Source organism: Ursus arctos, unplaced genomic scaffold (assembly GCF_023065955.2).
Source record: "Ursus arctos isolate Adak ecotype North America unplaced genomic scaffold, UrsArc2.0 scaffold_14, whole genome shotgun sequence".
Taxonomy (NCBI): Eukaryota; Metazoa; Chordata; class Mammalia; order Carnivora; family Ursidae; genus Ursus; species Ursus arctos.
Window position 1 is genome coordinate 66,416,455 of NW_026622808.1, and position 20,455 is coordinate 66,436,909.

Below are 20,455 nucleotides of genomic sequence, written 5' to 3' on the forward strand. Positions count from 1 at the left end.
AGTATTGTGAAAATGTCCATACTACCCAAAGCAATCTACAAATTCAATGCAATCCCTATCAAAATACCAGTGGTATTTTTCACAGAACTAGAATAAGTAATCCTAAAATGTAAATGGAACCACAAAAGACCCCAAATAGCCAACGTAATCTTGAGAAAGAAGAACAAAGCAGGAGGCATCATGCTCCCAGATTTCAAACTACACCACAAAGCTATTATAATCAAAGCAGTATGGTACTGGCATAAAACCAAGCACATAGATCAATGGACTAGAATAGTCTATAAATAAACTCATACTTACACAGTCAATTAATCTTCAACAAAGGAAGCAAGAATACACAATGGGGAAAAGACAGTTTCTTCAATAAATGGTGCTGGGAAATCTGGACAGCCACATGCAAAAGAATGAAGTTAGACCACTTTCTTACACCACATGGAAAAATAAAGTCAAAATGAATTAAAGACTAAATGTGAGGCTTGAAAGCATAAAACTTTTAGAAGAAAACGTAGGCAGTAAGCTCTTGGACATCGGTCTTAGCAGTATTTTTTTGGATCTGTCTCCTCAGGCAAGAGCAACAGAAGCAAAAATAAACAAATGGGACTACATCCAACTAAAAAGCTTTGGGACGGTGAAGGAAACCATCCATAAAACAAAAAGGCAACTTCCTAAATAAATGAAAGACAATACTGGCACACAATATATCCAATAAAATGTTGATATCCAAAATATATAAAGACTCATACAACTAAAAAAACAAAAAAACAAACAATCTGATTAACAAATGGGCAGAGGACCTACATAGACATTTTTCCAAAGAAAACATGCAGATGGCCAACAGACACATGAAAAGATGCTCATCGTCACTAATCATCAGGGAAATGCAAATCACGACCACAATGGGATATCACTTCACACCTGTCAGAATGGCTGGTATCAAAATGACAAGAAATAGCACGCGCTGGTGAGGCTGTGGAGGAAAGGGAACCCTGGTAAACCACTGGTGGGCACGTAAATCGATGCAGCCATCATACTGTGGAAAACAGTATGGAGGGTCCTCAAAGATTAAAAATGCAGCTGTCCTAGGACCCAGCAATTCCACTTCTGGGTACTTGTCTGAAGAAAATGCAATAACGAATTCAAAAAGATACACGCATCCATCTGTTCGCTGCAGCGTTCTTTACAAGAGCCAAGACATAAGCAGCCCAAGTGTCCGCGGAGAGATGAACGGATAAAGAAGATGCAGGGTATGGATACAGTGAAATGTTACTCAGCCCTGAAAAAGAATGAAATCTTGCCATTTGTGACAACACGGATGGACCTAGAGGGTGTTATGCCATGAAGTCCAACAGAGAAAGACAAATGCTATGTGATTTCACTTATATTTGAAATCGAAAAACAAACAAACCAACAAAACAAAACAGAAACAGACTCATAGATACAGAAAACAATCTTGTGGTTGACAGAGGGGAAGAGTGTGGGGGATTGAATGAAATAGGTAAAGGGGATTAAGAGGTATAAACTTCTACTTATAAAATAAATAAGCCTCGGGGACCTATTGTACAACACAGGGAATATAGTCAATAACATTGTAATATCTTTGTAAGGTGACAGAAGGTAACGCTATAAAAATACTGAATCACTATGTTGTGTACCTGAAACTAATATGATATTGTATGTCAATTATAATTCAATAAAAAATAGGGGTAAACAGTGACTTTCCCTGGGTGAGAGAATTAATGAATGATTGCTGTTTTCTTTCTTTCTTTTTTTTTAAATCATTTTCAATTCTTTCCACAATGACCAGGTGTTAACTTGTGAAACATTTAAAAGATCAAGAAACTATGAAACATTTAAAAGATTACACAGCAGTATTATATTAACTTTCTGGGGTGGGGAAGGAGGAAATACACACACACACACACACACACACACACACACACACACACGCAGCCGACCCTTGAACAACTGCATTTGAACGGTGCGGGTCCATTTGGATGCAGATTTTTAAAAATAAATACAGTAAAAACTGTAAATGTATTTTTTCTTCCTTATGATTCTCTTCTAAGATTTTTAAAAATTTATTTATTGGGGGGATGACAGTGCGCACACATGAGTGGGGGGAAGGAGCAGAGGGCAACGGAGTAGATTCCCGGCTGAGCAGGGAACCCGATGCGGGGCTCGATCCCAGGACCCTGGGATCATGACCTGAGCTGAAGGCAGACGCGTAACCGACTGAGCCACCCAGGCGCCCCTCTTCCTTATGATTTTCTTGATAACATTTTCTCTTCTCTAGCTTACTTTATTATAAGAACGCAATACGTAATACGGAGAACATACAAAATATGTGTTGATTGTTCATGTTATCAGTCAGGCTTCCAGGCAACAGGAAGCTACCAGTAGTTAAATTTTGGGGGAATCAAAACTTATACATGGACTTCTGACTGTGTGGGGGTCAGCGCCCCTAACCCCACGTTGTTCAAAGATCAACTGTATCAACTTCATAACCACTATTTTACTAGTGGGATAGCCTACCAAATATGTAGGTTAATCTTCCCTGAACAACCTTCTTCTAAGTTCCTTCAGCTCCTTATTGCCCAGAGGACAAGGTTCCAAGTTCCTCTGCCAGGCACTCGGGGCCCCGCCGCCTGGACACAGCACGTCCCCCAGCATCTACCCCTTCCGCCCACGTGAGCCATAGCCAGAGCAAGCCTGTCAGTGAGTGACCCACCGCCAGGCCTTCGCTCAAGCTGTGTCCCCAGCCCATCATGCCTTTTCTCCCATCTGCCAGTCTTCGGAGGGGCTGGGACCAGGTGGGGCAGGTCTGCCCTCCCAGGCGTCATGAGCGAAGGGCTCCTTACCAACCACAGAGAGCAGCAGCAGGACACTGCAGATGACGATGGACACAATGATGGCCGTCTCGCTGCCCCCCAGCTGCAGCGTGGCGATGGTCTGGTTGAAGTTCCCTACCTGGATCTGTGTGGAGGTGGGGGGAGGGGGCTGTAGCTTCCCCAGACTTGTACCTTGGCTCCTCTCCTCACTAGCTATGGGGTCCTGGGCAAGCCACCTAACCTCTCTGAACCTCAGATGCCACATCTATAACAGAGATAACCACGCCCACCTCCTGGGGATGCCCTGAGGGCTAAATGAGAGGCTGCTTGGCAGGCCTGGCCGAGAGAGAGGGGACACAGTACAGGAGGCTGTATTTTTTATTGCAGCCTGGGAGAAGCCGTGGAGAAGCCAGAGGCAGGGCAGTTCACAGGGCCAGGCTGCTGTCGCAGCCAGTACCTGGAGGGCTGTTCAAGGACCCGGGGGGCAGCCAAAGTCTGAGGATTCAGAGGACATAACTGGGACTGGGGTGTGGGTGAAAGGGAGTTTTCCCGGTCAGAGTTTGCCCATGCTGGGCAGCATGAGCTGCCTGGGAGGGAGGGAGCTCCCCATCCCAGGAGGCATGCAAGCAGGTACAGCATAGAAAAGGTCCCACTTCTGGGCCCTCTCTGCTCTCCTCCTGTTTCCCTCCCCTCTGTGACCCTGCGTGGTAACTGGCAACCCAGACTCTGGGGGGAGCATCGGGTGGAGCGGGGGCAACTTCTTATGGTCTCTGAAAGTCCAGCCCCGCAGGCCTATCCGGGGCTGATCACTGACCTGGAGCAGGTCACTAAGTTCTTGGGTCTCATCTGTCAAGTGGGCATGTAAAGCTCCGCTTTGCTCCCCTTGCCTCATCCACTGAGCACGAAAATGCTTAGCTCTGACACGCAGGGAAGGCGTAGGCACTCAGGCAGATGGGGCAGGGCCGGGGGCCAGGCCGCCTCCACCTGGGGCGCCCCGTTCACTCACCGTGATGGGCAACTGGCCCTCAGCTGTGCCCAGGGACTCGTTGACCGAGCAGTGGATGACTCTATCTGAGACAATCTGGATGTCACAGGCCACTTGGCCTATCTTGATCCGGTACTCGTGGCTCTCGAGCCCCAGGCTGTCCTGCTCCTTCTGCGGGAGCAGAGTGAGGGTGCTCGCCGAGGTCCGCGGCCGAGCCCGGCCCCACTCACGCCCCCCCGGCACCCGCTGGCACTCACGTGGATGACCAGGGTGAGGGGCTCCCCGGGGTGGTGCTTGATCCACTTCTCCCTCTTGGCCGTGGAGAACTGCGGGTCGGGGAGGTAGTCCAGGCGGAACCTGCCGCCCCGCCGCGCCTCCTCGGGCTCCAGCAGCTCCTCGGCCACGGCCACCTCGTCAGCGTAGGCCCGCCCGTTGATGAAGAAGTCCACGGGTGCCGAGGCATTGCTCAGGGCCCCCGGGGACGGGCAGGTGATGAGGGTGGAGTTGAGAACCTTGCAGAGCTGGTAGGGGAGGCCAGGGCCAAGGTTGGGGATGGACAGACAGATCCGGAGAAGTGGGGAGAGATGATTGAGTTTCAGGAGACAGAGAGAGCGAGAGACAGAGATAGGGGAGATGCGGCAGGGTGAGGGCTGGTCCATCAGGGTACGGGCTGCTCCCCACCCGCCGCGGCCCCTTGCCCCCTCACCGTGGGCTCCCGGCCGATGTGGTGCACGGCCATGGACACGTTCTGTACCATGTGGAAACGCTCACCAGCCACCGTGATGGTCCTGCCGCCACTGTGGGAGACGGCAAGCCCCGTCAGCCCAACTGCAGGCCCAGAGAGCGAGCTCAGCCGGGGGGACCGGGTCTGGGGTCTCACCTGACGGGGCTGCGGCGGGGACTGATGGCCGTGATGACCGGGTTCTGCATGTACTGGAAGGTGAGGTTGCTGTGCACGCAGCCCCGGCGCTCGAAGCGCACGCACACAGGCACAGGGGCCGGCAGGGCGCCCTCAGGCATCGTGCAGGCGATGCTGGTGTCCGTGCGCCTGCGGAAGGGCAGGGGCATCGTCAGTGCGGCCCCCTCCCCCGGTCGCTCCCGCCTGCCCCATCGCCCAGGGCGCAAGCCCGTGCACTTGGCCTGGGTGCCAGGCCTCCTCAGTGCCCGTCCTTCCCCGCTTCCTGCCCCATCCCACATCATCCAAGAAGCCTTCCCAGAGCTCCTCTCTCAATGGCCACCCCTGCTGAGGAGTGGCTCGGAGACAGCATTGACTTTTTCCCCAATCTCAGATGTTTCTATTTCCTATGGGAGTGTCTGCTTTCCCCTGAGGGCGGAGAATGCGCTGGGCTCTTCTTAGTATCCACAGCAATGCCCATCCTTGGGGCCTGGTACACGCTAAGTGCATAATAAAGACAGAGGCATTTCACCAAGAGGTTGCGGACCACACCCCTGCCAGCAGACACAGCCCTGGGCCAGCCAGAGGATCTCAGAATGTGTACAAGCATCACCATTTTCACCGCAACTGTCACTTATGAAGCACCTACTGTATGCCAGGCACAGAGTACTACTCACAACTACTGTTCTTACCAGATGAGGAAACTGAGGCTCAGAGAGGGAGAGGAGCTTGGCCAAAGGGACAGAACCAGTGAGGACCCAAGTAACGCTTGGTGCAAGGATGTCCCTCCACCCCTTTAGCCCCTCAGCCCTCCAGTTGCCCGGGGCTGGAAGGGGTGGCCCGGTCCCAGGGGCTTACACGAGCTCTGTGCAGGGCTCTGTGTCGTTCACCAGGACTTGGAGCTCGGAGCCCACATGGAGGTCGCTCCCATGGATTGTGATCCTGGTGCCCCCGGCCTTGGGGCCCTTGTCAGGCTCCAGGAATTGGACCAAGGGCAGCTGTGGGCAGAAAGACAGGTGGTCAGGCCTCAGGCTGTCCCCCAGGAGTGTGCCTGGTGGGGTGGGCGGAAGGTGGGCACGGCCTCCCTTACCACATAGGAGAAGCGCTCCCGTGACCTGCCCTCCTTAGAGGCGTTCACTGTCACCACGTCCGAGAATGTCCCTGGGGCTGGCCCTGTGGCACACACAATCCTGGGGGGAGGCAGCTCTGGTCAGCGGAGCAGCCGGAGGGTCTCAGGGGCTGGGTAGTCTCCCTTGAGTAATGCCCCCCAGGATACCCTGAGGGTGTGTGAGCTCCCCCGCCTTGCACTCAGCTACCCACCCCTCCACTCACAGCTGGGGCTGCCATGTGGCCAGGACACCCAACAGCATCACCCCATCAAAATACGGATCAGTTGGAAAACAGCCACTCTGGAACCCCCAAGGGTCACCCTGATGCCAGGCTCTTCCTCAGGACTACCCCCGCCCCATGACTTTCCACAGTTCCGCAACTATATGAAAAAGGGGCTGGCTGAGATGGTCTCTTTGGACCTGAACATTCTCCAACCATGAGAACATTGGCTAGGCTGGTAGACTGATGGCCTTCTGCAGCCGGACTTCCAGCCCCCGCAAAAGGAAAGCCAGCTCACTCCTGACTTTTCTAGAGCCCCTCTGGGCCAGGCCCCACAGCTGTAGGCCCAGACCTTTGTACCACACCAGCAGCCCCACACTTTGTTAATTGCAAGGTTTTCACTGTTGTTGTTGCTTTGTTTGGTTTTTTTATCAGCGCAAGGCTTCTGTGGAAGTGGAGCTGGTCTAGGGGAACATGGGAGGGAACATGGGAACTTGAAGGCTAAAGAGGAGTGGCCAGAGCAGAAAAAGGCAGGACACACAGGGAGTGGGAATGGCTTGAGCAAGGTCCAGGAGACCTGGCGGTGGGCCATTTCTGGGGAGCAGCAGGCCACCGAGGAGGGTGGAACGGCCGAGGGGAGAGGGGAGGGCAGAGCTGTGGCTGGCGCTGTTGGGCGCGGGTCGCTAGAGGTCATTCAGAACCATCCCGGGACTGCCCACTACTCACTCCTCTGACACCGTGTATCTGTCAGCCAGGGGCTCACAGGCCACGCTGCCAATCCACACGCCATGGGCCACGTCACTAAGCCGCCGGCCTAGGTTCCTGCCTCGGATGGTCAACAGGGTCCCGCCGTCCAAGGGGCCACTCAGGGGCTCGATCTGCCAGGTGACAGAGGATGAATGACGTTCTGAGGCTGGACCGGCAGCAGCCTCCCCCCTCCCCCACTACTTCACACACCCAGGAGGAGGCAGGACCACGGCCACCTGCTGCTTAGAAGGTTCCGGCTCTGACAGGGCTGGGACCCCTGCTCATTTGACAGGTCCCTGGGGCTGCCCGGGAGGGTGTGCGTGCGGGTGACTGACCCCACATGGGTGTGGGGATGTGAGTGTGCATGCACAAAGTCAATGATATTCGGGGGGGTCTCCTGGGGACAGTGAGGTCCGCTCCCAGTGGCCATGTCTGACCACATGATCTCGCATCCTGGCCACAGCTAATGGCCAGGGAGGGGCACCCGACCCAGGCTAAGCCAATGACAATCCCTCCCTAAGACTTTCTTCCCTAAAACCGGGGCTTGGTGGTTACTGCTGACCACCCTATCGGCAAGGTTTCCCTGACCTCACTATAAAAACTAGACCCGAGCCCTGGCATCTCTCCCACCCAGCCTCCCCTCTTGGCTCTATTTTTCTCCATAGCACGTACCATCTTCTATATGTAAATTATTTGTTTCCTTCCTTATTCCTGCCCATCCTCCTCCCCTACGACCCCATTAGCTCCGTGTGGAGGGTGCTACTGTGCTGCGCTCACGGCTGCGTCTCCGGCGCGGAGGGGGCCCGGCCCCAGCAGCTGCTGGGGAGGTGCTGCTGCACGCACACGCCCTGCCGTGTGGAGCACACGAGCCACAGGTCTGAGGGCCCGTGCGGCTGCCGTGTGCGCTGCACAGGTAGGCACGCGGGTGCGACGGGCCTCCGTGGTGGGGGTGCTTACCGCGCGGATCTCGGGGGCAGGGCAGGTGCCAGGCAGCGGCTGCAGGGGCCCCCGCAGGCGGCAGCTGTCAGTCCACACGCACAGGTGTCCCAGGTCCTCCCGACCCAGGCACTGAGAACAGTCGGGGCTGCCCATGGCGCAGTTGTAGACCTCCACTGGGAGAAACACAGAGGCAGCATGGGTCAGCAACCCCCTGCCATGACCACGGTGCCTTCTGCACCCATCCTCGCACTGTGGCGTCCCTCCCAGAGGTGAGTCCTGGCTCTCCAAGCCCTCCAGGGCCTGCGCTCAGCACAGTGCAGCCACAGCCTCATTAAAATCATCTGTCCTCACCATGATTTGATCGGGGGGAGCTCTTTACTAGCCCCATTTGACAGATAAGAGACTGACGCTCAGAGGGGAGGAACAACTTGCCTAAGGTCACACAGCCTGTGAGTGGCAGGGCTGGGATTCACAGCCAGGCCTGAGTGGGACTGTTTACCCCCCAGTGGGGCTCCAGGATCCTGGGGAACCACTGAGCAATGTGGGCTCTGCAGGCACCAGGGCCTCAGACCCTCAGAATGGCCCAAAAGGAGTACAGGGAGGGTTCTTCAGGGCCTTGGGTATGGGGTCTCTCTGCGGCCTTCATGGTGGGGATGTGGGGGGCCCCCATGTCCATCAGGGATATCCGAGACTCCCCATGGACAGGCTCTTGGGGAACTGATTCAATGCATGTAGGAACAGTAAGGACACCAGCCACCATTTGGGGGTGCTAACTACGTCCCAGACAAGTGGAAGGTCTGTGTGCAACACTCAGTAAATCCTCACCAAGCCTTCTGTGAGAGGGCCTGTGCCTCCTGTCACGGGGGATGATGCGGCTCAGAGAGGCTAAGCAAGGGCCCGCAGCTGCACAGCCAACAGCACAGAGCTGTCTGGCCCGGAGTAGCTGCTCGGTGAATAAGCACGGAGCCAGGGACCAGGCACAGATCAGCAAGGCTAGATCTGAGAACCTGGGTGTTAGGGAACGACAGGATGGGACATCTGTGACTGTGCAGTGAGCACTGGCCGAGCCCCCCAAGGTAGAGTCCCACCCATCAAGGCGGAATCCCCTTGGCCATATGGGGTAGATGGGGGCCCATACCTGTCATGGGGTCAGGGCTGTCCAAGAATCGGGCTGGCTGCCCCTTTAGTTGGAGGCTGAGTGGAAACATCTGGCTCTTCTGGGTCGTGTGCAGCTGCAAAAGGACAAGAAAGAGCATGAGGGGCATGGGTGGTGTCGGGGTCTCTGCTGGGGGAGGGGATGGATGTCATGGAGAGAGGAGAGGGCAGGGCTGCTGAGGATGGGGGGATCCAAAGGAGGAAGGGAATAGGTGGGAAGGAAGGAGCACAGCATCTGGACTTGTGCAGGCCTTCCCGCCCCCACCCCACCCCCCTGCACTGGGGCCACACCACTCACCACCACCTGGTTGCAGTGTACCGTGGATTCATTCACCCATATGGCTTCAAAGATCTCCTCTGGCCCAAAGCTACATTCTAGGGCTTCACCCTGGGGGACACAGCGGTGTTGAGGAGTGTCGGATCAGCACTCATTACCCTCTATCTCCGTCAGCAGCACATCATGGCCTATTGCCCTGAGGAGTCGGCTGAATCCTACTTCCAGACCCCTACCCACCCCCCGCAGAATGCCCTTCCTGGCCTTCAGGTCCAATGTTTGAGGGAAACAAGGAGTACACGAAAATCTAGAACTTTGGCCTTGTTCTCTCCATGCCACCGAAAACCTCACCGACATCCCCCAATGGCCTAAACCAATGGCCTTTTACTTAGCTCATGAAGTCCCGACTCCTCAGCGTGCCTGGCACTCAAGGTTCATCCCAGCGAGCCTCCACTTGTTCTTTGAACCTTTACAGCCCCTACTCTAGCCCACAGACCGACGCCCAAGCCATAGCAGGACACTCTTTGTCACGGCACAGGTTGTCCTGCCCCCGGGCCTTTGCCCGGTCCCTTCCTCCTACCCAAACAACTTGTCTCTCTTTTGACCACCCAGCAAAACTCAACACAGCCTTCAGAATCCAGTTCAAATGCTCCATGTTCCAAAGACTTCCCAGACCCTCCCCTTACATCAGGTGGGCGCCCCTCATTAGATCATTCGTTCATTTAGCAGGGGGTGGGTGCTTGTTAGGGGCTCTAGGAAGTTCCTAAAGCCTGCCCCCACCCTGTATGTTGAGGACCACCCTTATCCCCCTGCCCAGTCTCTGTTCACACTGGTCTCCCTGCCCCCTGGGGAGGGGTGGGGTTGGGTCTGGGCCCCTGTGACACCTCCAAGGCCGTGGGTGGCAGAGAATGAGCTCAGTTGGAACCCCCGCTCTGCTACCTCCTAGCTGTGCAGCCCTGTGCTAGTGGCTGTCCTCTCTGAGCCTCCTCTACTCCTAAACTGGGCGGTAGAAACAGGCTTCCCTACTCTGTAGGGCTGCTGGGGAAACGGGAAATCACGTCTCTTTAGCGGGCTGCACACCGTGGGAAAGTAATATATGCTTACTGTTAGTATACAGGAGGTGCTCGATACTTGTTTGTTGACTAAATAAACAGGGCCCGACTCCCCAGCCTCATCTTGCCCAGCACAGGCCTCTGGGGAACAGTATCGATAAATATTTGCTGACTGAAAAAACTCAGGTTCCATGTGTGTTAGGCCAGCCTCGTGGCAGGACTTCCTGTTTATGTCCCTGTTGTTAGCAGATGTGACACCCTGAGGAGAACACAGGTCAGCACCCCCCCTCCCCCTCCCCTTTGCCCCCCTCCCCCTTCACTCTGAAACTAACATGGGAAGGTGGCTGTTGAGCTCTGAGCTCAGGCGTCAGGCTCCTCAAGGGGTAGGCTCAGCAAACAGGGTTGCTGCAGAGCCCAGGCAGGGGTCTCTGCCCGCCCTTCCCTCCATGTTCTGGAAGCAGGCCCAGGGCCAGGAGGGCCAGGAGCACTGAGGCACACTGAGGGCAGACACGTGTCCCTCACGTTCCACAAGTGGGAAGCAGCAGCCGGGATCCAATCCCAGGGCTCGGGCCTCCCCCTGCCAGGCTCCTGTCGCCCCAGGGAGCGGCACTGCCCTCCACACCAGCCCGGGCCCCTTCGTGCTCTGGAGGCTCTGTCCCAACCGCTGCAGGGTGGAGTCAGAGGGCGAGGGCACCTGCCCCTCGCAGAGCTCCAGCCCCAGCCACGAGGCTGCCTGACACATCCCAGATGCCCAGCACGTGGCCCCCACGTGTGACAGCTGTCATAGGCCTCCGCTCCCCCTTGGAAGCAACAGATGGTGACTCCCTAGGAGGTGGGGAGGGGGATGGCTGGCACACTTCCAGAACTCGTCAACGCTTCCCACCCAAGACAGCCTCCCAGGAGGGACCCAGAAAGGAGCCGCATCTCCTCCTCCCCATGCGGGGGTGGGGAGGTGAAGGCAGCTTGCAGGGAGGAGCACTGTCTCCGGAGTCCAGGGCTAGGGTGCAAGTCCAGCCCTACGTCATGTACACCTACTTCCCCTTTCTAGACATTCCCCATCAGGAGAATGGGGAATGGGGCCGCACAGGGCACTCTTCAGGTAAGACAGGTCAGCCCTGAACTGAGGAAGTGTGTCCAGAATCACAATTCAGCCTAGGGGCGGGGCGGGGCGGGAGGACATGGCCCAGGGCTACCCGTGGGCTGCAGCCCAGCTCTGCCAGGAGAGCATCAGAGGGTAGGAGAGTCTGGGGCTCCCGGCCAAAGCATTTCCATCCACAGCGGGTCCTGGCCAGAGTTACCCAGGAGCTGTCAGCAGCCTGCTGTCCCTTGGGCTGGGCCCTCACCACCCGCTTCTCTCCTCCAGCCCCTGCACCCACACTGGGGTTTTTTCAAACAGAACCTGGAAACTTAGAGACGCAAAACCAAAGGCTGGGTGGAGGACCCAGAGCGTGGGTCCCCATCCGGGACGGCATGCTCCCCAGCCTTCCGCCCATGCCCACCTGGGCCTGGCCCCCACCTACCTGGAAGGCAACGTTGGCCAGATGCACTGGGATGCTCCGTGAGCTGCCTGTGGGCATGGGTGCAAGGGGTGAGGGCAAAATCTGGGGGCAGTCCTGCGGGCTCTGCAGTCAAAACACAAGGAGGCGAGGGTGACACCGGAGCATTTCAGAAGGGGTAGGACTCACGGCCACGGCAGCCTGCCTCCCCACGGAGACACCTGCCGGCCTGCCCAGTGAGAAACACTAGGAATAAAATCATGACGGCCGCCACCAAAGGCGACGTGCGCAGCGTCTCCCACACACCATCTCATTTGACCCTCAAGACAAACCTCTGGGCAGGAGGCTTTATTGGCCCCATTTTACGGATGAGGAAACTGAGGCACAGAGTGATGAAATAAGCTGCCCAGTGATGGACGCAGTGCCCCGTGGCTGCTCCGGGGGAATGCCTTGCCGAGGAGGTCAGGAGGCTGGGGCTGAGGGCTGGCCCCCTCCCCATCTCTGGGCCTCGTCTTTCCCAGCTATAAAATGAGGGGCTGCACCCACTCTCTGAGACTGGGCTTCCAGGCTGACACACGTTACATGATTCAGAAAAAAGAAACTCCAGACTTCTGGATGGTCCATGGGACACGGGCTCTGAGGACCTTGGTGCCACCGGGCTCCACACCCCTCCCCACTTCCGCAGGCAAGAGTCACAGCCCCCAGGCAGAGGCGCCAGCCCCCAGAGTCCCAGGGCAGGCCTGGGCATCAGCATTCCCATGTCGGCGGAATGGCCACTGAGGCCTGAAGCAGCAGGGGCTACTTCGAAAAAGGAAGGGAGGGAGGGAGGGAGGGAGGGCGGGCAGGCAAGAACCCGAGGCTCAGAAACATGGTGATATACCCGAGGTCAGAGGGCGGGGCTGGTCTTTGAACTCCCACTGTCTGCCTGCCAGGCCAGAAACAGGCCTGAACCCGAGGCCTCGGGCGAGGGGCAGAGACCAGGGGGCAGGCCTGGGCCCACCCTGCCACCTTAGTGACCTCTCTGAGCTCTAAGTCCCACCCTGCACTAGGCTCTTCAGACCTGAGGGCCCCGGTGGGCCATGTCCTGCCTCCTCACCCTCCAAGGCCGACCACTGAGAGCCTGAGACAGAAGGAGACTGGGGACCCTGCAGCAGTCACGCCATACCAAGGCCTGACAACTCTCCAGCCCAGAGCGCTTCCTGCCCAAGTCTGGCTGAGGACAGATCTGGAAACACAATGATCCAGGCGTGTCCACCTCGAGGTCACCCAAACAGGGCAAAGGCCTCTGGGGATAGAATTTGGAGGCCTCCCTGGCGTCTTTTCCCCTTACTGTTAATCAGACAGGGAGCTCCTCAAGGGGCACGTCAGGCACGCAGCATAACACTGGGCCTTGAGGGGAGGCCAGTGACCGATGGCCGTGCCAGGATCAGCGCTAGCCTCTAGCGCACGCTGCCCTCCCTGCGCTCCTGGACGGTTCTGAGCACTCCGCGCCCTATTAATTCACCAAATCCTAACTCCCAACAGCCCTGTGAGGTAGGTACAATCACGCCCATTTTACAGACTACGCAATCGGGGCACAGAGAAGCAGAGCAGTTTGCCCAAGATGGAAGGGGCGGCACCAGAGGCCTCCTAGTTGTCCCGACTGTTTGCTGAGCACCAGGCCAGAACCCTCGCCCAGACCGGTCAGTTTCCCCGGGAGCAGCGCCTGGTGCAGGCCGCAGAGGCCTTGGCTGAAGCAGCAGCACGGCCAGGCCCGGGTGAGGCCTCCTGAGCTGACCATTCTGCGGGGCTGGGAGGGAGGAGCCCATGTCCGGCTCAGTGTGAGCACACACAAATCTCTGTCCCTCCGAGCTGCTGTCTGGCGTGGTCTCGTGTGTAAACCCCATGGAATTTCAGAGAATGGAACCCACATGTTTGCAATCAGTTTTCATGGCTGCTGCCAGTTCTGCCTTGCAACTGGCCGGGGCTCTGTGCTCTGTCCTCCCAGCTCCACCCCACCAGTGGGTAGGTGGCTGACAGGAGGGGCTGGAGGGTGAGGGTCAGAGCAGGGGAGCTTCTACAGGAGGCCCCCCAGAGGGAATGACATGGGACCACCCCCGAGGGCCCCCCATTCTCCTTGATCCCTATCTATGATCCCCTGGCCACTGGGTGCTTGTACCCATTGTAAGGAGTGGAACCAAGGCTAAGGGTCCCGGCACACTTTTGCCCTCCTTCTGTACCTTCCCCCACAGACTTGGCTAACCCTCCATGGGGCCAGCTAGAGCGTCTGCTGCTAGCCTCCAGCCCCCGCCATCTGCCTCCAAGTCTGGCTTGGCCTTTGGGGAACTTCCCCCACAGGCTTGTGGTTTGGGAAGACTGACTCCACTCCCTAGCCCCAGGGATAGGCGGGTGTCCGGGCCTGCCCTGGCCTCAGCAATTGGTTCAGGGAGCATAAGTGACCCTAGTTCAGCCAGTGAAAGTCAGCTACGGGACTTCTGTAGAACCAATAGGAGAGAAAAGCTCTTTTTGTTTTCTGGGGCTTCCAGGAAATCAGGAGGCTGCCTGGAGCTGTTGAGGCCAACTTGGCGACCAAAAGGAGAGGGCCGCCTGAGCATGGAGCCCACCCAGAGAGGCAGGGAGCCCCAACAACATGGTGGGAACCCCTGGATCCAGCCATACCTGAAGGTGATGCACCCCCCAGACTTCACACTCGCAAGTCAATTAATTCTGCTGGGGCAAGGCCAGCTTGAACGAGGGTTTCCCCACATGTAACCAAAGGACAGGGGCCTCCCTGTCCCATCCCAAGCCAAGCCATGAACACCTCAGAAAGAGGCTGAGTGGCTTCTCCCCTTTGCTGGAGTGCCACGCGGGACACAGCCTGCTGGTTCAGGAAACCACGGCCAATTGCCCCCACTCCAGCAGAGCTGAGAAGGTGGGACACCAGGAATGAGGACACATGCTGGGTCAGCCGTGCTAGGAGGCACCATCAACCCCAATGGTAGCCCAGTGTTTGCTGGTTCACAGAGGGCCTCACCTGTCCCCACACTGACACTCATAGAGTCTTTCTCAGTGTCTCCCATGTACAAGGGTCAAGAACTGGTGTCCCAATATGTGGCTGGCCCAGGGACCCTGAACCCACCACAGCGGATCCCTTCCTACTTTTCTGTACCCTCACAGCCCCCTAAGCTGTCCCTTCTCCTACTAAACCACTCTTCCCACTGGCTCCCATGCCATCGAGGGGGCCTGCCCTCCCATCTCTTCTCCCCTCCTCCACTTTCTCCTTCTGGGACCCACTAGGGAATGGGAAAGTAACAGGAGACTCAGCCCCAAGCACCGCCCCAAGGACACCTCCCCGGCCTAGCCCAAGCCCTACTGTCTCCTCCCAGCGCTCGAGGGGCGCGGGCAGATGTGCAAACCTCCCCTGCCCACCCCCTGACCAGGAGCATGGCGCCCACATGGCTAACTGAGATGTAATTAAGTGCCAACTTAAGTATCAGTCAGAGCCTTCTGCAGGGCTGGGGAGGGGGCTGCCTCTTCTCTTGCGAGATTATCATAATCCTCTAAGACAGGCCCTCCCTGGGCTCCCCACCGTGGTTCCTGGCCCCCAGAGCTGCAGACCTAGGGGAAACGGTTTATGGGATGCTACCACAGAAACAGCTCCAGGCTGGTGAGCTCCTCTGCACCTGTCAGGACCCTGCACAGAGGGCCCCTTCCCAGAGAAGGGCTCCCTGGCCGACCTAGCAAAGCGGCCACTGTTTTAGCGAGTCCCTACTACGGGCCCCACATGGAGCTAGTGTGCACGGGTGCGGTTCCAGATTCCCGGCATAGCGAAGCAAGGCCATTTTATAGCAGGAAAATGTACGCTTTTACAGGAAGCAAGTAAAATAAGCGATGGCGAAACAGGCGCAGAGAGGTTCAGTAGCTTGCCCAGGATCACACGGCCACAAGTCACACCTCAGGCTCTTGACTCATGATGGGGAGGGCAGAACTGTGTCTAACTGGGTTCCTTCCCAGTGCTCGTGCAGACTCAGGCCTGCAAAGGGTGCCCAATCAATGCTGAATGAACCGTGTTGAGGCTGGGTCCTCCTCACCCCACCATCCCTGTAGGTTAGAGCACAGGACTCAGGCTGCCAACACAAATGCTTTACGTTCGCGTTCACCGAGTCCCTACTATGTACCGAGCCCTGGGCTGGGGGCTGGAAGATGTGGACCCCAAACGAGAACAGGAGTCCCGGTTGGCCCAGACTGGAAACCTGGCGTCCAATGCAGAGGCCTGGGGGCCTCCCCTACGGTTTGGCCAGAGACTCCTCTGGGGCTCTCCCAGGGCAGAAGCCCCATGTTACTGTGTCAGTCCTTTGACCTAATCTCCTGGATGACTCTTCTTCAAAGCAGCTCTGAGGCTCAGGAAGGAGGTGCAGAGACCAGAGGATTCCAGGTGAGGGTCACGGAGCACCCCCTTAGCACCTGCACACTGATCTCTGCACCTGCTTGAAGGATTCCTGATGAGATTCTGAGCCCAGAGCCAAGAGGCTGGGGCTTCCCATGCTCTGGGGACTGAGGCTGCTTCCCTGGGACACATGCCCAGGGTGACCTCCTCTGATTAGGAACCAGGGCCCCCAGGACCATATTGGTTACCTTAGTCGTACCATCTGGAAAATGGGCAGGAACATCCCCTTCCTGGAGAGAGGAGCCTCAGGCAGGGACTTCGTGCCTTACCCTGACCCCTCAAAACTCTAAAACAAGACAGAGGTCTAAGAGGGGATAAGCTCTGGTCTCAGAACCCCGGCACCCCCACCCCTGCCTCAGTCTAGCCATCCCACCTGGATGAGCATGACGGCCCCAGCCAAACCCTCAGGAATCCCATTTGGTCATCCCTGGCCCGAGGCTGGGGTGGCCTTAGAAGCTTTTTGGGCAAAGGCAGGAGGCCACCCTGTGAGTGAACACACCGCAGAAACCAACCAGCCACAAGGTATGTGGCATTTTCATTTGTATTTCCCCCTGTCCCCCAACGCTCCCCACCAAGCCCACCCCAGGGTAATTGATTCCATCCAGCCATTCCAGAGCACCCGGGAGGCCTGGGTCCTGGCCAGCTGTAGAGCTCGAGGGACCAGCAGAAGCAACCAGACCTGGGAGCATGTGGTTCCTCAGGCCAGGTCACCTTCTATGTCCAAGGAATCACCTGCCCCGGGGTCCCCGGCGCCCACAGGGAGACCAAGGTGAGGCTTGGATTCAAGGTCCCAGCCTGGTACTTCCTGGCCTCAGGGACAACTGCCCTGATCCCACAGGGTTGTTGAAATGTTACAGGTAAAATTAAAAACTAGCCAGTATTGGGGCGCCTGGGTGGCTCAGTCAGTTAAGCGTCTGCCTTAGGCTCAGGTCATGATCTCAGGGTCCTAGGATCAAGCCCCATGTTGGGCTCCCTGCTCAGGAAGGAGTCAGCTTGTCCCTCCCCCTCTGCCCTCCACCCCCCACTTGTGCTCCTTCTCTCTCTCTTCTCAAATAAATAAAATCTTAAAAAAAAAATGCAAAAACTAGCCAGTATAGCAAAATGTGCAGAAACGGGGGCCTCCTCCTGCAGGTGGGAGTTTAAACTGGCTCAGGCTTTCTGGAGGTAGTTGAGTTAAAGGTGTAAAAATATGGCCACGCTTTCATCGCCAAAGTGCCATTTCTAGAACTGGTCTCCGGGGAATAATCAAGGATGCACACCATGCCCTGGCTACATTAGAACACAAGAAAGAGATGGGAAGCGATCAGTGTATCCAACAATAGGGGATTGTTAAACGTGCTGTTATGTGATGAGCCCAGCGCAGCTGTTAGATCTGGTGCCCGGAAGAAAATTTAATGACATGGAAATGTTCTCAACATATTAAAAAAAAAAAAAAAGTAATGAAAGTGGCAGAGGGCATCCCCCCCAGGCCTAACTTACCGTGGGATTTGGCGAGGCTTCACACCGTGACTGGTTGGAGACGCAGGCATGCTGCTGGGAGCACCAGAAACAACGCCACTGTGCCGACAGGCAGCTGGTGCAGCTGCAAGACAAGGGCCCCGCAGACGCTCAGCCCCCCACCTCGCTTCACCCCTGCCCCCAGGAACTGGGACCCAAGAGGCGGATCCCAATGCAGCGGGGGGGGGGGGGGAGTTCTTCTGCATCAGCAGCGGCTTGGGCACTCTGTAAGATAGTGAGCTCCCTGCTACAAGAGGGATGCAAGGAGGGAAGAGACAAGCAGGGCCCTTAGGAGATGGAAGTAAGTGTAGTGAAGGCACGTCTCTCTGCCCCCACAGCCTGAGCGCTCACGGAAGCCGGGCGAGGGTTTGCAGCACAGTAACCGAGCCGGCGGGGGTCCCGTCTGCCTCTGGGACACCACGGTTTGCCTTCCAAGCGCCTTCCTGAGAGCAAGGACCCTTCCGCACCGCCCCGCCCGCACCCCGAGGCAAGCGCCTGACCCACTCACGCTGTGCGGGGATACACTTGTCCGACGCGGCTGCAGTTGTAGACGGTGAAATTGGCCCTGACGATGCTCCGCCCGTTGACCCTCACAGACATCTCAACAATCACGTGATCTAGAATGGCCGGGGGAACCAGGGAGAGAAGGACAAAGGGGTCGGGGGTCTCCAGCGACCTCCGAGGCTGTGGTGTCAGGACCCCTGCCTGACATTCCACCACTCCACCTCTTCAGGGCTGTACTCACCGCCCAGGGAGGCGCTTACCCTGGTGGGGCGGGAACGGCGGGAACTGGTCCCTGGGCAGGAGGTTGCAGTAGGCGATCTGGTGGCCAAAGGCAGGGCCTGGGACCCGGGCCACGGTGTGGATGTTGTTCCCGTAGTCACAGGCCATCTCCATGCCGCTGAGGCTGGGCAGGCTGCCCGAGATCTGCAGGATCATGCCCTGCGGGGCCGGGGCCCCTCAGCTGGGGGAGTGGGGAGCAGGCCCTTCCTTTCACGGCCCCGCCCCCACCCCAGCAACCCTGGGAGAAGGGGGGGACAGGTGGCAGAGACTCCAGGCCAGAGGGCTATATCCTACCTGGGGCTCTCTAGGCCTCAGCTTCCCCAGCTGCACAGTGAAATGGACCACCTGACAGCAGTCAAGTCCCTGTGACTTCTCTGACCCCTTCCCCTGAGAGTCTCTCAAATCTACCAATCTGTTCTCACAGCAGGGCAATTTCCTTTGCCCAGAACACTTCTCCCAGAGACTCACCTGACTCACCTACTTCCTATCTTTGCTCAAAAGCAACATTTGCAGCACAAGGCCAGCTCCAACCTGGTCTAAAATGTCAATGATCCCCCCAGCCATTCTCGGCCCCTCTCTCTTCTGCTTCCGTTTTCCCCATCGTACTTTCACTGTCTTGACAGCCTATCTTGCCTATTCCCTCACCCCCTCACAAGCATGTCAGCCGCTCAAGGGCCAGGGCTTTGTCCGCCTCGTTCAGTGCTGTGTCCCCAGAATCTAGAACTGCACTTAGCACATAGTAGGTGCTCAATAATACATTTGATGAATGAATGAATGATTGGACAACCTATGCCCAGTCTGACTGACGAGAGATAGCATGTGAAGGACTCTATGATATATAATAGTGGGGAGACGGGTGCAGAGGAGTCCCAGGCCCCCTCTGGCCCTTTAGAACCATCATCTCCCCCTATTGATGGATGAGGATACCCAGCCTCGGAGAAGTCACTGAGGGCAGGGGTCGGTGGGACCCAGGCCCATCTGTCCCTCAGCCCCTGTCCCCATTATGCTGCTATGGGCGGGAAGGGGGTGTGGCAGCTCCAGGCCTCCCTGGGAAAAGGCAAGGCAGGGAGTCACTTGCCTCCACAGGGCAGATTCATCTGAGAACAAGAAACAGTGGCCTGGCACTTGGTGGCCCCTCTGCCCCCTCCTTGTACTGGGGCTGAGAAGAGGTGGGGCTTAGGAACTCACTCTCCTTCTACCCTCCAACTTGCGTCCTCCCTCCTGAGACTCCAAAGCCGGCCCCCTTGAATTCAAATCCCAGCTCCCCTAATCCCTAGCTGTACGACCATGAGCAAGTCACTTTACGTCTCTGTGCCTCCATTTCCTCATCTGTAAAATGGGGATGTTAAGAGCATCTACTTCATAGAGTTGTGTGAGGCCTAACAGAGGCGGACACCATGTGCATAGCAAGTGCTGGCACTTCGTGAGTGCTCAGCAAAGCCCAGCCATTCTCATTATTTGCCTCCGGGTCCGTGGGCCCCCATGGCAGGAGTCTCTACCTCTCGGGGTCTGGGGGCCAGGTGAAGGGCGGCTTCCCACCCCGTGTCGCCCCCAAGCTGAGCGCTGGCTCCCCCGTGACTCACTGGGTACTCCTGGTACACGTCGATCTCTGCAGGCAGGACAGTCATGGCGGGACAGCGGCCGGGGCCCTCGCTGGCACTGGTCCAGAAATGCCGCTGGTCGGAGTTGGCACAGTCCTGCTGCAGGGTGCACCTGGAGCGGCAGGGCGCAGGTCAGGCCCCCGGTGGGCTCCTCCCCCTGCCCCGCCGTGGCCACCCGGGCCCAGCCTCTGCCCCAGGGAGCCTCACCGTGTCTCCAGGGCACACCAGCCACAATAGGCGTCCGCGGCACCCACGCAGTCCCCGCAGGTGGTGTGCACAGCACAGGCAGCGACTTTCACCCTGGCCATCTGGAGGCAGAGGCGAGGGCCCAGCTCCATGGGGAAGCAGCCATGGCCAGGGCCCTGAGATGCTGGGGAAACTGAGGCTCGAGGCTATAACAGGGGGCGTGTGGGGAAACAGGGCTTCCCCGCAGAGGTGATGACCACAC

At 57.3% G+C, this 20,455-nt stretch overlaps 1 protein-coding gene across 2 annotated transcripts in view; it reads right to left on the bottom strand.

Annotated features, from left to right (window-relative positions):
• Positions 1-20,455, bottom strand: part of PLXND1 (plexin D1) — a 56,244-nt gene that overhangs the window by 14,475 nt on the left and 21,314 nt on the right. For both annotated transcript variants that reach the window (XM_048227232.2, XM_048227231.2), the window contains exons 4-20: positions 20,215-20,315; positions 19,990-20,119; positions 18,388-18,565; positions 18,132-18,240; positions 17,606-17,708; positions 11,725-11,826; positions 9,177-9,266; positions 8,862-8,955; positions 7,742-7,896; positions 6,764-6,915; positions 5,799-5,898; positions 5,567-5,706; positions 4,694-4,861; positions 4,520-4,610; positions 4,071-4,334; positions 3,835-3,984; positions 2,859-2,973 (exon numbers count right to left, since the gene is read on the bottom strand). In XM_048227232.2, coding sequence (XP_048083189.1) covers positions 2,859-2,973; positions 3,835-3,984; positions 4,071-4,334; positions 4,520-4,610; positions 4,694-4,861; positions 5,567-5,706; positions 5,799-5,898; positions 6,764-6,915; positions 7,742-7,896; positions 8,862-8,955; positions 9,177-9,266; positions 11,725-11,826; positions 17,606-17,708; positions 18,132-18,240; positions 18,388-18,565; positions 19,990-20,119; positions 20,215-20,315 — 2,242 coding nt within the window. The remainder of the gene's footprint in view (positions 1-2,858; positions 2,974-3,834; positions 3,985-4,070; positions 4,335-4,519; positions 4,611-4,693; positions 4,862-5,566; positions 5,707-5,798; positions 5,899-6,763; positions 6,916-7,741; positions 7,897-8,861; positions 8,956-9,176; positions 9,267-11,724; positions 11,827-17,605; positions 17,709-18,131; positions 18,241-18,387; positions 18,566-19,989; positions 20,120-20,214; positions 20,316-20,455) is intronic.